The sequence below is a fragment of the Oreochromis aureus genome, linkage group 22, assembly GCF_013358895.1.
Source record: "Oreochromis aureus strain Israel breed Guangdong linkage group 22, ZZ_aureus, whole genome shotgun sequence".
Lineage (NCBI taxonomy): Eukaryota > Metazoa > Chordata > Actinopteri > Cichliformes > Cichlidae > Oreochromis > Oreochromis aureus.
The window spans coordinates 4,534,121-4,548,925 of NC_052962.1; the positions used below are offsets into that span (position 1 = coordinate 4,534,121).

General features: G+C 41.3%; 1 protein-coding gene across 4 annotated transcripts; it reads left to right on the forward strand.

Moving 5' to 3' along the window:
• The first annotated feature begins 3,981 nt into the window (after nt 1-3,981).
• c22h6orf136 (chromosome 22 C6orf136 homolog) lies at nt 3,982-13,818 on the forward strand. Of its 4 annotated transcripts, none has more exons than XM_031750092.2 (7): nt 3,982-4,142; nt 5,707-5,924; nt 6,645-7,289; nt 12,255-12,343; nt 12,451-12,651; nt 13,034-13,103; nt 13,521-13,818. In XM_031750092.2, exons 2-7 carry the CDS (start codon nt 5,826-5,828, stop codon nt 13,662-13,664), a joined length of 1,248 nt encoding a protein of 415 aa, XP_031605952.1. In that variant the 5' UTR covers nt 3,982-4,142; nt 5,707-5,825; the 3' UTR covers nt 13,665-13,818. The 4 variants fall into 4 exon arrangements, with proteins under 4 accessions (XP_031605952.1, XP_031605953.1, XP_031605951.1 ...); XM_031750093.2 differs by having other exon boundaries at nt 4,053-4,142; nt 5,704-5,924; XM_031750091.2 differs by having other exon boundaries at nt 4,061-4,265; nt 5,704-5,924.
• The last annotated feature ends 987 nt before the right edge of the window (nt 13,819-14,805 follow it).

Consider the following 14,805-nt stretch of genomic DNA (forward strand, 5'->3'; position numbering starts at 1 on the left):
AAATTGAATTCAGATTTACGTTAGTTTGCTATTTTGTGTAATTAACTAGAACGTTTTTACAGCCATTCAGTCATGAATATACAATTGAGACAGCGTTTACATATATTTATCAACTCAGAATAAAATCTATAGTCTCCATCTTGACTCCATCTGGACAGTGATGCTGTCAGACTGTCAGCTTCCTTTTACATTTACAGCCTACTGTATGTCACACATTTATCAACCATAAATCATCTGTCACCCTGACCGAAAAATGTGTGTCACAGTTGAGCCTTGGAGATAATATGAGTATATATGATATTTGAGTGAAGATGAGGCTGAAATGACTTTATGACTAAACACTGAACTAAATTTATTTAAAGTAACATGAAATGCAGCTGACAGTCTATGTTTTGACTACATTTCATGTTGAATTGTGTTCAGAAAGAAAAGTTACAGAAAGTCTTGAGTGAGTAGTGCATATGTGCATATGACCTGAATGATATAACAGTGGGTTAAGTCACAATGTTCATCAGTGTGACAGCCAGGGGAAAGAAGCTGTTTGTGGTGTCTGGTTTTAGTAAATAGCACTTTCTGGAGCCTCCCTGAAGGCTGCACTTTAAACAGTTTTTATCTGGGATGTGAGGGATCTGCGGACATGTTTTCTGCCTGCTTCCTAACCCTGGACCTTTACAGGTCCTGGATGAAGAAAAGATCAGCATCAATGACCCTCTCTGCAGACCTGATTGTCTGCTGAAGACTGGCCCTGTACTGCTTCATGACTGAGCCGAGCCAGACAATAACTGATGTACATAGGACAGACTGGATGATGGCTTACAAACCCAGAGTACAGCAGGACAAGCCAGTGGTCAGAGAAGTTAGAATTTGGCCACCACAAGCAAATTCTGCACTGACAGACTGTTTTGCAACCACCCAGTGGGAAATCTTCAGAGAGGCTGCAACATATAACAACATCACTGACCTGCAGGAATACTCTGTGTCTGTCGTCGACTACATCAATAAGTGTATAGATGATGTGACAGTGGTCAAAACCATCAGGAAGCAAGCCAACCAAAAACCATGGCTAACCGAGGAGGTTCGCTCTTTGCTAAGGGCTCAGAACAAAGCCTTCAAATCTGGGAATACTGCAGCTTACAGTCTAGCAAGGAAGAACCTGTCAAAGGGGATTAAAGAAGCAAAGAGGCTTTATGCACAAAAACTGGACAGCCACTTCAGGAGCGACAAAGACCCATGACGGCTGTGGCAGGGCTTCTAACACATTACAGACTACAAGCCCCCTAAATATTAGGTCTCTCTCCTAAAAGTCTCTGTTATCTCACCCCAACCGGTCGCAGCAGATGGCTGCCCCTACCTGAGCCTGGTTCTGCCGGAGGTTTCTTCCTGTTAAAAAGGAGTTTTTCCTTCCCATTGTCGCCAAAGTGCTTGCTCATAGGGGGTCATATGATTGTTGGGTTTTTCTCTGTATCTATGAAGCGCCTTGAGGCGACTTTTGTTGTGATTTGGCGCTATATAAACAAAATTGAATTGGATTGTATTGAAGTAAACTTAATGTGATAAATTAGGAATTATGTTGTGTTTCTTACAACACACAAAAAGGGGGAGAACTGTCAGCAAATCAATATCCTTAGTATCCTTATTTTCCTATTATATTGTTTTATGTACTTTAATAATGAAGGCTTGTAGAGCAAGGCCACCTTTGACTCACAAACTAAGTGCTCAGCCAGACTGAAAAACAGGAAGTTTTAGTGCACAGGCATATTAATAGATAAGACACAGAAAAAGAAATATCAATATTTTAACACACTATGAGTCGGTTTTCTCTGTTCTATCATGGGGACAAAAGGATCGGGGTTTAATAGGATCTTGTTATCTGGTTTCCCCATAACAACATACTTGAAACACTTGTCAATATGCTGTTGCAAACCTTCCAGGTCTTCCTTGTGGTTCTTCACAATGGTGAAGATGCTTGACATGTAAGTATAATTCCTATTTTTGTAACTTTAAAAGCTGTCAAGGAATAAGATAAGATAACATAAGATAAGATAAGATAACCTTTATTAGTCCCACATGTGGGAAATTTGTTTTGTCACAGCAGAAAGTGGACAGTGCAAAGTTATATAGCAATAATTAGAGAACACTGGAATACAATAAGAATAAGATACTGTACACAACTGAACAGAATAGAATAGAATAAAATAAAATACTATATACAGTAGAATAAAATAAAATAAAATAATATATACAATAGGATAAAAATAGAATACAAATGCTATATATAACTGAGTAAAAATACAACTTTGTCAGAAAAAGAGTATTGCACTTAGTCTTATTGCACATGTGTGGGTTTGATCAGCTGCAAAAGTCTTTGTTGTGGAGTCTGACAGCAGTGGGGAGGAAAGACCTGCGAAATCTCTCCGTCCCACATTGTGGGTCCCGCAGCCTGCCACTGAAGGAGCTGCTCAGTGCTGTCACAGTCTCCTGCATGGGGTGGGAGATGTTGTCCAACAGTGAAGACAGCTCAGCCACCATTCTCCTGTCACTCACCACCTCCACTGGGTCCAGAGGGCATCCTAGAACAGAGCTGGCCCTTTTGATCAGCCTGTTCAGTCTCTTCCTGTCCCCGGCAGAGATGCTGCCGCCCCAGCAGACCACACCGTAAAAGATGGCTGAGGCCACCACAGAGTCATAGAAGGTCTTCAGGAGTGGGCCCTTCACTCCAAACGACCTGAGTCTCCGCAGCAGGTACAGCCTGCTCTGTCCTTTCCTGTAGCGGGTGTCTGAATTATGAGTCCAGTCCAGTTTGTTGTTCAGATGAACACCAAGGTACCTGTAGCTGTCCACAGCCTCGATGTCCATACCTTGGATGTTCAGTGGTTGCAGTGGAGAATGCTTGTGCCTGCGGAGGTCTGCCACCAGCTCCTTGGTTTTACTAGTGTTGATCTGGAGGTAGTTCAGCTGGCACCAGTCCACAAAGTCATGGGTCAGTTCTCTGTACTCCCTGTCATCCCCATCAGTGATGAGGCCGACTATTGCAGAGTCATCAGAGAACTTCTGCAGGAAGCACTGGGTGGAGTTGTGGGAGAAGTCTGCATTGTAGATGGTGAGCCAGAACCGTTCCCTGTGGTGCCCCCATACTGCAGACGACCCTGTCCGACACACAGCCCTGAGTTCTCACATAGTGTGGTCGGTCGGTGAGGTACTGCAAAATCCAGGTAGTGAGGTGGTGGTCCACTCCTGTGTTTTCCAGCTTGTCCTTCAGGACCGTGGGCAGAGTGGTGTTGAAGGCACTGGAGAAATCAAAGAACATGATTCTCACAGTGCTCCCAGCGGTCTCCAGGTGAGAGAGGGAACGATGTAGGAGGTGAATGACGGCATCATCCGCTCCAATGCCAGGTTGGTAGGCAAACTGAAGTGGGTCCAGTGATGAGCTCACCAGGCGTTATTGTTCTTCCTTTTTTTTTTTTTTTTTTGAAAGAAAAAAAAAACTTCTTCTAGGTTTATTGGAGAGCAGTAAACCAGCTTAAATGAACATTACCTCCACCTACTGGACTGGAGTCTTGACGGGAAAAATTGAGCAAAGCCTTCTGCAAGAATGTATTGCTGCCATTTATTAAGAAATGTTTAGTTAAAACACAATGTTCTTATTTCATAAATGTCTTTTGAATGTGAGCTTCCACTTAGATGGTGGAAGGAATGCTTTTTATATTCCGTGTGTAACAAAACTATTATATAATCCACTGTGTCACATATAATGATAATGAGATTTTAGCAATAAAAAATGAAATATAACTACAGTTATATGTTTTACAGTTATAAATATACTGGTAGAAAGCCATCGGGCTATACATTTTTTTAGATTCAGGAACGAAAACGTCACATGATGTGGAAGCTAGTGTGTTTAAAACACTTTTTTTATAAGTCAGAGAGAAAAACAAACCACAAACAAGAGGAATTTTCTTTAGTTAACGCGACTGAAAATGTAGACGTTACACTTGACATTTTTTATGCTACATTGTTTGATCGTTTGTGGCGCTTAGAGCCAGTAGCCGTTTTTCCAATAGACTTGAAAGCAGCATCACGACTGGCTGCGTGAGGTGTGTTTGGCCGGGCAAGGACACTTAGAGGGTTGGAATGACATTTGTGTAAGTTATCAGCGGAATGTTACTAGTTTGCTAACTGATTCTGCGGCGACTGTTGTACAGAATCTAACCGGAGACTTACAACATTTGGACGGACTAGGGGCTTCGTCTGGAACAGAATACATTGTGAGGATCTTTTCCAAACCGGTGGCTAGCTCATTGCTAGCTGTTGACTAGTTAGCCTTGAAAGCTAACTGCTATTATTTGACTGTCACTGTATATAACCAGCACTAGCTGAAGTCTCCGAGTTAATATTCGCATTGCAGGGATATATGTTATTGTTTGGGAGAAAATCCAGATGTGACCATACAGGAATGTCTGACAACTTAAAACGCAGCTGTGCCCCATTTAACCTCCAGAGAGTATGTCAAAACAAAACAATCAGGAGATTTTATTACACATTCATTTTAGTTATTTAAGTTATTTAAAAGAACAATTTGTACTGCAGTAATTGGATTGTGTCACAGTCTAAAACAAAATAGTCCTGAAATTTTGAGCAATGTTATAAGGAGGAGTTGTAGTAATGCTGTTTTTAAACCTTTTCTGCTAAATGTTATAACCCAATAATTTCCTTTTACGAGTTATGATCTAAGAAGTCTCCACTCAAAAGCTGCTGTCAGCTGGAAGATATACAGACACTGAACTTAAAGAAACTGTTGAAACTGCTCTGTTCATTTTGGCTGCAGTGCATTTTAAGTTGTAAGGAAGAGGCCTGTATTGAAAGTGTTCACGAGTTTAATTGGATGTCATCTGTCACCAAGGAGTTTCTGATTATAAACGTGAGGTGTGCTTCAGGTCCCGTGCTCCTGGCAGTCTGGGAGAACCTTCAGTTGAATGCCTGAACTGTAGAATTTGTGTGATCTTGCTGCACCCATACCACAAGATTTATTATCGCATAATATCTGCCTAATATCTGCAGATGTCGGAACCAGCTAACATAAAATTATTGATTTAACAAAAGATTATTTCTTTTAAAGATTAATCATTTGACTAGTAAAACATTACAGCTTTAGTCCCAGTGATTGCTTGATAACAGAAAAAATGTATGTATTTGATTTGCAAAAGCCACATGAGGTGCTGCAGCAAAAGCTGAGACGAGTCCTCTGCCAGTGTCCTCTGCACTCCCTGCTGTACTGATGCAGCTTATTTGAATAACTAGTGTATGGTGCAGTGCTAACTGTCAGAGAAGCTGCAGAACCTAGCTGAGCATTCAGGAGTCAGTGGTGCCAAAAACAGAGCTATAAGTTGTAGGACTTGCATCTGCTAGGTGGACAAAAGATCATTCAACAGAAAATTAGCTGTTAGTCAAGCACGTGGTTTAGAAAAGAAGGTGCAGTACAGCTGTTGTTGTTGTTTTTGGAGCCAAATATGAAGAAACCTTTTTCCAAGTGTTTCTGAGAGACAGTTCGGTACAAATTACAGTGAAAACATAGAAAACTGCCTTTGCATTTTTGCTTGAAAATCAACTAATAATTTTGTCAGCAGGTGAATATTTATTTTATTATAATGTCATGTAGCTGTGTGAACAGCTAACTTGATCTATTCTCTCTTCTGTGGTCTCAAGTAGGTGAGGTAGAGGGCCTCCTGGAGTAGTTGGGAATCTTCCAGTCATAAAGTCTTTGTGCTGTTGTGTGTGCGGTGGGTGATGGTCATCTGGTGACCAGGGTTGCCCTGACCCTGTGGTGAATGTCTGTGAGCAGAGGAGGCGTGGCCTTCTGGGTGGGTTGTATCCGCAGCCAAGGGAGAAGGCAGCCCATCCAAAAATGGAGCTGGAGTTTCAGACAGGTAATTTACTGGATTTCTTGTTATGCATCAGTTGACAAATACTCCAGTACAGATGTATTCGTGAGCTTTATTTTAGGCTGTTAATAGTTTGTTTTACTTGGGCCTGTACTACAAAACAAGTTGAACATACCTAGAATAGCATGTGTGAAAATTTCATGTAAGGTCCACAAGTACAAATAGGTTCCCTGTAAAACATTATTAAAAAAATAACTTAAGGTCACAGAGTGAAATAAATATTCAGTTGGCTCTGTGCTCATGTGACACACATTTCAATAAATCAATTACAGATCTCAATTCATTATATGTATAAAGCATAGCTTCATACATATAATGCTAATTTACACCACAGAGCCTACTCTAAAAGCTGTCCTATATTGGATTTATGTATAAAACATGTTTAAAGTTTTAGAGCTTGTTTAGTACCATGTTTAGGGTGGCTATAGCTCACGAGCTAGAGCAGGTCATCTACTAATTGGAAGGTTGGTGGTTCAATTCCTGCTGGTCCAGTCTGCATGTCAAATGTCCCTGTGCAAGATACTAATCCCAAATTGCTCTCAATCCAGAATAAATGTGTGTGAATAAAAATGGAAAAAACAAGGATATACTGAGATTAAACTGTTTACAATCTAATCTAACTCAAAATCTCAGACTGCTCTTAACATGAAATATCACGTTCTATATGCTTACAATAATAACACTAAGTCTTTGTTGCTTCTTTAGGTGGTGGATTGCCAGACCTGCCCCCTGAGCAGTGTAGCATGGGCCCTTGCCCCACCCAACAGCCTGAGATATCAGAACTTTAGGCAGCCGGTGCTGTCTAATCCAATACATCATGCAAGCCAGCCTCAAACACTGGGCTACGGCGAGGAGGACTGGGAGGACTCTCTCAGTGTTTGTGTGCTGGTGCGACAGGGCGAGTCACATGGCCTCCACACCCTTCTGGAGATCCCTCTGTTTGGTCACAATAAAATGGGAAGGCCCCTCACGTCTTCAGAGTTCTTGTTTCCACTGACCACAGTGGATGGTAGCAGAGAGGATGACATTAACGTAGAGACCTTCAAAAGTAACAACACTGATGCTGTAAAGAGAGAACACGGCTGCTTCAGAAGCCTGTTTGAAACTGAGGGATGTCCTGCACCATTCATGTCTGGCTCCAAGTTTTACTGCTTTCATTGCCCTGGCACACACTTGGTGCCTAACAATGTGCTAAAATACAGCCAGGACAGCGGACTTGACAAGAAGACGGTGGAGCTGCCCTCTATATCTCTGTGTAGCCATACAGGCAGAGCAGAGGGGGAGCATATTGAGAGTGACAGGGAAGGAGAGGAAAAACTGGCCATGATGTATGAAAGGCTGAGGATAGAGGTAAGAACCATTAAAGTATGATAGCTGTCATTGGTTATGTTGTTAGCTGTATCTGACTAAATGTTTGCCTGGCAATCAGGCAGATGTAGGCTAGACAAAGAACCTTAAATGTTTTCACTTCCTGAAATATAAATAGCCCCACATTTAAAAAGTCTCATACTCTTATTGACCATTCAAAGTATTTAGTACTACCATCTCTACTGACTGTTTAATACACAGTCATATATAACTTAGACTGAACACTTGAGGCTTGAGGTATATAAATGAATCCAATTTGTACACTGAAATACAGATTATTTTACATTCTCATTGTGATAAAATGTACAGTTTTTGAATTAATTAATTTTTTGAATTAATTGATTATCGTCAGTAACTTTAGGTTACTTGCATAACCCCAGTAGCTTGAGTGAAATGGCCACTATGTGATTCACTTCCTGGTGTAATCCTCAGAAGCATTTATCTCATTCTCCCTGTCGAACTGAACAAAAGTGAGGGGTGTGGACCAGCTTCCTACTGCTGCACAAATGTCCTGGACTGATAACCCCAGGATGCTGCTCCCTCCTACATCCAACACCACACAGCACATCCAAAACCACTGTTAAATCTCTAGGGGGTGTCCGGTCTCCTTGGAGACGGGGAGGAGCCTTTCATAAAATGGTACACCAAGGGGTACTGTTTTGTCCCCAGACCCTTACATGCAGGATTAGCCTTTTCCACAGTTAAAATACACTTTAACTTGTCAGTCAGATCCTGTAAGAATAATAAAATCACACCAACACAGAATGTATCCCTTATTGCTAAACCAATTCTCAACCACTTCCATTTACAGTCATAAAAGCAGCTAGTGGAGGACGCCCTAGAATTTTGAACAGCTTATAGTTATATGTTGCACTGGAGACAAAACACTGTTTTCGGTGTTTGTTATAAAGCCCAAGTTAGTTGATGCTTCATGCCAACAGATATAATTGTGTCATATCTTCCTGCGTGACCATGCAAAAGGTAGCCAGCCATCTAAATATGTAGCAAGATGACTGTCCTACTGTTGCAGCAAGTTCAGTACAGCCTACAAACACTCCGAGCCTCAGACAGGAGGGACGGTAACACTCTGCACAGATGTACTGAAAAACAAACCTCACTTATCTCCTGGGAGTGGGATAGAGAAAAATATACATCCTTCAGGCCAATTGATGTAACCAGTAGCTCCCTGATCCCCCAAACTGGTAACCAAAAGATATCTGCAGCAATAGCTGCTTTACTCTGTTCAGAGAGCACTACATATATTTTTTTTTTTCTGACAACAAGTGAAGTTTCTCTTGAAGAATGCAAATTGAGTCTACATCTTTCCAGAGAGAACATTTTTGCAGGAAATTAAGAGGAGTGACATTAAACTGAAGCCAGGAGCCCTGTCATATTGTTTTCAGCAACTAGGCTGAAGTTGTGAATGCTGGCCATCTCTATCTTTAGGGAGAGAAAAGTGTCAGTCTCCTGGGTTTAAGGCATCCTGTCAGGCCCCAAAACTTGTGTTGTGGGCCCATCTAGTGGCAGGGTGCAGATGTGGCAGCTGGTTAACAGACTATATGTGCAGGGTGCTAAACACTTTACAGCATCCCAAACAGTAGATTCTGTTCAACTGTATTCAGTGGGAGAAATGTTTCGTCACTCATCCCGACTCCTGCTGAAAAAGTCCAGATGAACAGGATCAACTGATGATTGGGCATGCATCAAGACTTTACAGCAACATTTGCGCCATGCTTCCTGAGGGGGTAGTAGCCTTCACTCAAGACAGCAGTGGCACTCAGCAGTTTACCTATGTGTGCATGTAATAATTTATTCTTTAACACATTCCACCATAGGTCTGGATGTGACAGTGGGGCACACTTTATTAAATAGGAACAAAATTGTTTGCTTGTGTGACTTAGAAGAGGAACAACCTGTTGTCTCTTTGCCCGTGTGGATTGTGTGGTCCAAATGCAAGCAGCGACAGGGAGTTGTGGGGAGTTGTATCTCAGGGCAGTGTAACTATAGTGTAAAATTAATTAATGACAACTAAAATACTCGTTTGTACTTTTGTTCACAGGTCAGAAATGTCATCAAATCAACAAAAAATAAATTTTTCTTCCTTATAAATGCATCTCATGCAGTATTTAGACGTGTAACTATTGTTTGTTAATAATAAAGTCTTACTTTTAATCACTAGTATCCTGCTACACTAGGGATGCACCGATACCGATACTGGTATCGGGTATCGGGGCCGATACTGTAAAATGTGTGCGTACTCGTACTCGTAAAAGTTAACCGATACCATGAACCGATACTAATGTAGCCCGGATGGGAATTTGGGAGTGGATACTCATAATTCCCATGGACTTGAACGCCACAGTAACATAAGGTGTTCACAGTTGATGTTATGTGATGTAACTCTACCCTGAATGTAATTTGCCCTGTAATATGTCGCAAGGTAAATACAGGTAATTAGAGCAATCAAACTGTTATGTTAATCATAAAAATTATTATTTTATGGTATGTAACTCTGAAGGAGTTAAAATATTTTCAGAGTTCTCATTTTCTGGAGGCCTGTGAAGGTAGCATAAAGCGGGACCTTGCATGGAGAGATGTACGAGGTTAGCTGAACCAAAGTGAGAGACTCGGCTAGTTTTACTGAGGTTAACCAGCACAAAAGAGTGTGTGACTAGAAAGCTGACCGTGTGAGAGCTTCACAACAGAGTGTGGGTGAAGTGACTTTTTTTGTTTCAATGGTCGCACCACCGTGCTGTGTTTCCAGCTACGACCGCCGAGGCTAAAGGCTAGCCGGACTGCTTGGCCGCCAAGGAGGCAGCCGCTATGGGCTGTCGGAGAGCTGGACAGTGACTCGCTAACGTGCTGTAGCAGAGACAGCATCGGGTCCGCAGGGAGTGGATTTAGTGTGGGACTGGTGCACGGCGACCTACCGATCAGCTGAACTGTAAGTCAGACTTTTGTGCTCTTACTGGGAGAAGAGGATTTTTCTCCATCGTCCGGCGTGAGCAACAAACAGAGCCTGCAACAAGTGTGAATGTGAGTGTGTGGAGCCCATGTGTGAATATTGTGTGTTTAGTAGATTTATATAACGTGTTTTGGAGTGTATATTAGTGAGTCACTTACCAAAAGGTGATAACATAAGTTGGGTTGTTTAATATAATTTGAAAGGGAATTATTTCATTTATACAGTGTATTTCATTTGGTTAAGGAATTGGAATATCATTTGAGTTTAAAAAAGGGATGTGTTGTACAGTATTTGTCTCTGCCCTTACGTTCAGTTAACGTTTCGTTTGTGTTAAAGAGTTGTCTGGGGTCATTTCTTTACTACTGGTTAAGTTTAACTTGTGTGTGGTAGAAGTATCGGATTTTGTACTCGGTATCGGCAAGTACTCAGATCCAAGTATTGGTATCGGATCGGTTTGAAGAAATTGGTATCGTTGCATCCCTATGCTACACCTCAACAGTGATAATACTGCAAACCAAGAAATTCTATTTTAAAAACACTGCAATGTAGCAGTTATCCACATCATTTTTCCATTATCCTACATTATATGGACGCACTCATCTGCTGCATTTTCTCAGTCATACAGAAAACCAAGTAGGTCACTGCTTGGGAAAAATACCATATACCGTATTTTGAGTATAGCTGTAATAATGTGTGATGGGATGATGATCACCTGCTGGACATTTCCTGTCTTTAATGGTGGTGCCATAAGTATGAGCATATTAGCACATTGATAAGAGTCAGACTGTCATTAAAGCATGTGATATGTCTGTGAAGGTTCTCAGTCATCCAGGTCATCGTAGTCTAAGGAGCTTGGAAAGAAAAGCGTCTGGACTTCTTTGAGTTGCTTGAAGACATTTCACCTCTCATCCGAGAAGCTTCTTCAGTTCTAAGGGTCAATTGGTGGGGAGTCCCAGATTTAAACCCAGTGGGAGTTTCCCCAAAGAGGGACAAAGGACCCCTGATGATCCTCTACCTAATCACATGAGCCAAGGTGTGAAAGCGGGTGGGGGTCCTAATCAGCCAGGGTTTCGGGTGAGCTCATTGTGAAACCTGGCCCCACCCTATCATGTGATTTCCTGAGGTCAGATGGCCCAAGATGTGAGTGGGCGTTAAGGCGTCTGGGAAGGGATCTTAAAACTGGATTATAGATGGCAGACAGTTGGTGTCGTAAACCACCACCTCTGTTCAAAGATGGTCGCTCACAGTGGACGTAAATGGCTTCTTCCACTCCTCCTTCCATGGTTTGAAAGAGGAGTGAAAGAAGCCATTTACGTCCACTGTGAGCGACCATCTTTGAACAGAGGTGGTGGTTTACGACACCAACTGTCTGCCATCTATAACCCTTAGAACTGAAGAAGCTTCTTGGATGAGAGGTGAAACGTCTTCAAGCAACTCAAAGAAGTCCAGACGCTTTTCTTTCCAAGCTCCTTAGACTAAAGCATGTGATGTTTCACATTCAGATTGGACAATGTTTACCTGAGATTTACAATTTCGGATCACATGGTGAATAATCAAGCTTTGGCGTGCTGCCACAAACGGGCCTTTTTATGTAAACTTGGCTTTGCAATTTAACACCACCAAGATCATTTGAACACACATTTGTGTATCCACATTGTTTCCATAGCACAAAGGGTCAAATGAATAACGAAAAACAAACACAAGAATGTACATTTCATTTTCTGATACAAGATGGAGTACCGGGGACACGGATATGAAAAAACTTTTTTTTGGGGGGGGGGTCAACCATTGAAACAACTCTATATGCTTCAGCTTCTCCAATTTCCTCACAAACTGGAGCCTGCTTATTGTAAAACCACAAATCTGTTTTTAGACACATTTTAGACATAAACTAATAGAATTGGAGAATATCTTGTTGTAGTGTTTGTCTTTAACATCAGCACATAAACTTAGAAATTGATCTTCATCTGTTTGTTTTGCAGCTTCCAAGATTCTTTATGACAAACCATGACTACTCCATGTACTCAAATGATGTGGAATTCCTCAACGGCCTCATAAATATCAAGACCAGGTGAATGTGCTCTTTAGCGTGGGCTGATGGTGATATGTTATGAGAGATGCTCTTATCCTTTGACCAAACTCTTGATAAGTGTCTCTGATTGTGTGTGTGTTGTGTAGGGGCCGTGTGATGTACCGGCTCACGCTCTCCCTGTGGCGCCTACTGTGTCTGTGCTACTACGCTGAAGCTCGACTGGATGTACTGAAGCTTACCAAACACATGGAGGACGGGACCATTAAGGCTCGCTGGAGGATCAGAGGTCTTCCTTTCCACTCTCTGCTGCTGCGCTTCTATCGCAAAGACAAATCGCACCTGTACAGGTAGCAGCACATCCAGAACTGGGTGCACGGGAGTTACAAGGTTAAGTGGATAAAGGGATTTCTGTCTCAGTGTGTTATTTTAAAGCTCCCAAAAATGTAACGAAGTATTCTTTCCATAAAATAGATTACCGTTCTGATATACTCGCCTTTTTGTGTTACGTATATAATTAACGTTTCCTTGTTTTTGAATGGAGTGTTTTTGGAAAGAGGAAACAGATTTTCAGGCAGGTTACAATGTTCACTATAATCACTATCATGTTTTTAACATTAAAAACATTAAGACTAGGAATCATGAATAATTGATTCTTCCGTTCACACGTTTACATAAAAATGGGTGCATATTTTGTCCAACCTTAATCCACATGTCGTCTCTTACACATAGGTCCTATGATGCATTCTCTACGTTCTACATTGGACATGACGGATTTATTCACTGTCACAAAGTTGAGAAGGTAAGGAAGCTAACAGCTTTTTGCCACAAAGCACCCACAGCAAAAAGCCTTTGGTGCTATAGATTAACTACTCCCAACGATTATCTGAGAGTGAAAAAGATTTGTTTTTGGATGCAGGTTTTCCCAGCACCACTGCTGATAAACTTTCTGACCAGGCAACATGTACTTCCTTTAACCTCCTTTAACCTTAGTGTGCTTTAAAATACACAAAGGTGGAGCATTAAAGCCAGGCCTCTCATTACTGTCAGTATTGGCATAGATACAGAACATAGACAGGCGGGTCAGGTAAAGACATTCATCAGCATGTGAATGTTGGATAGAAAGCAGTGAAAGGTTAGATTAACATGATGATAGTGAGACCTGCTATGATGTATGGTGTGGATATATTTTATATTTATTGTTCTCTTTGTCCTGCAGGTGATGCCAGCTCAGCCCCCTGTCCTGCCCAGAGTAACTTCCCTCTTGACAGGGGTTCTGGTGGCACTGGGAGTGCAAGAACATCGACCTGCTCTCAATTTGTTACCCCTGCTTCTGTCATCACTGCGACAAAGCAGAAACTGACCCAGAACAAGCATTAGTGGAAAACCAGTGTCTCTATAGCCATGTGACCCTGAAAAGCTAAAGTCGTCTTCACATAGGAACACATGAAAATTGAAAGTTATGCTTGCTGTTCAAAAATTTTGTTGTCCCTGAATTAAAACAACATCGAGTCTTTCTTCTGCTTCTCCTTTTCTAATGCTAGATCAGGGAATTGTAGATATTTACACTACCAAAAAAGTCAATCAGCTTTTTCCTTTTTACTCTGAGTATTGAAGTGGTCAACAGTGCTGATGTTTCTTGACAGCATAACAGCAGGAATAAGAATACATATCTTGGCACCCTGGAGTAACAGAGTTTAGTTTAATACTAGTTTAATACTACTGGCGGCTGCTGCACCAAACCTTTCATATGGTGCACTTTTGTGCAAATGTACCCTTCGAGATTTTTATACTATATACATATGTATTGAAATCTGCTTTTTGGGTCATTAATCCAACTAGCTGCCTGTTCAGTTGTGGTAACCGGCTTGTTGAATGAGTGGCACAACAATCTTAACCAGTTAAGAGAGCTGCCTTTTTAGATAAGCACAAGTTTGACTTAGCTAATATGCCATCATTTGTCTAGAAAGGTTTTCGGTCATTAACGGTGGATTGTGTCTGCTTGCCTCTATGGAACAACTCTAGGAGATGTAGGAATAAAATGATACAAATACACAATATACTGTTATTTCACATGTTAGGAATGGGAGCTAGAAAGCAGATGAAGGAGAAGAATTTGAGCTTAATACAGTGAGCATCAGATTTGGGCTTCTTACTGTTAAACAGGATTGCTTCAACTCAATTAATGGTGAATAAAAAAAAAATTGCAAAAAGGAACTAGAGATGCTGTTACTGATAGAGCTGAGATTAGCTGCACCACATCCTTTGGTGACTATGCACCTAGTCAGCACTATGGATGAATGATAATATTAACCAAGGGTGCAAAAATGATCAAGAATCAATGTCTGATTTTAAATTTAACACACTTTCAATTATTGTTTGCCATCTGGGTTGTGTTGTGAGTGCCATACTAAGTTCAATTCAGTAGTATTTTTCACAGCTTCAAATCACAACAACAACAACTAAAGTAATTTTGTAAGGTAAAATCCTACAATAATACAGAG

Bases quoted from the DNA above. Each gene is read 5' to 3' on its own strand.
- c22h6orf136 (XM_031750092.2), top strand. From the start codon at position 5,826: ATGTCTGTGAGCAGAGGAGGCGTGGCCTTCTGGGTGGGTTGTATCCGC. The intron at 7,290-12,254 runs GTAAGAACCATT...TTTGTTTTGCAG, and splicing joins ATGAAAGGCTGAGGATAGAG to CTTCCAAGATTCTTTATGAC. The intron at 13,104-13,520 runs GTAAGGAAGCTA...TTTGTCCTGCAG, and splicing joins ACTGTCACAAAGTTGAGAAG to GTGATGCCAGCTCAGCCCCC.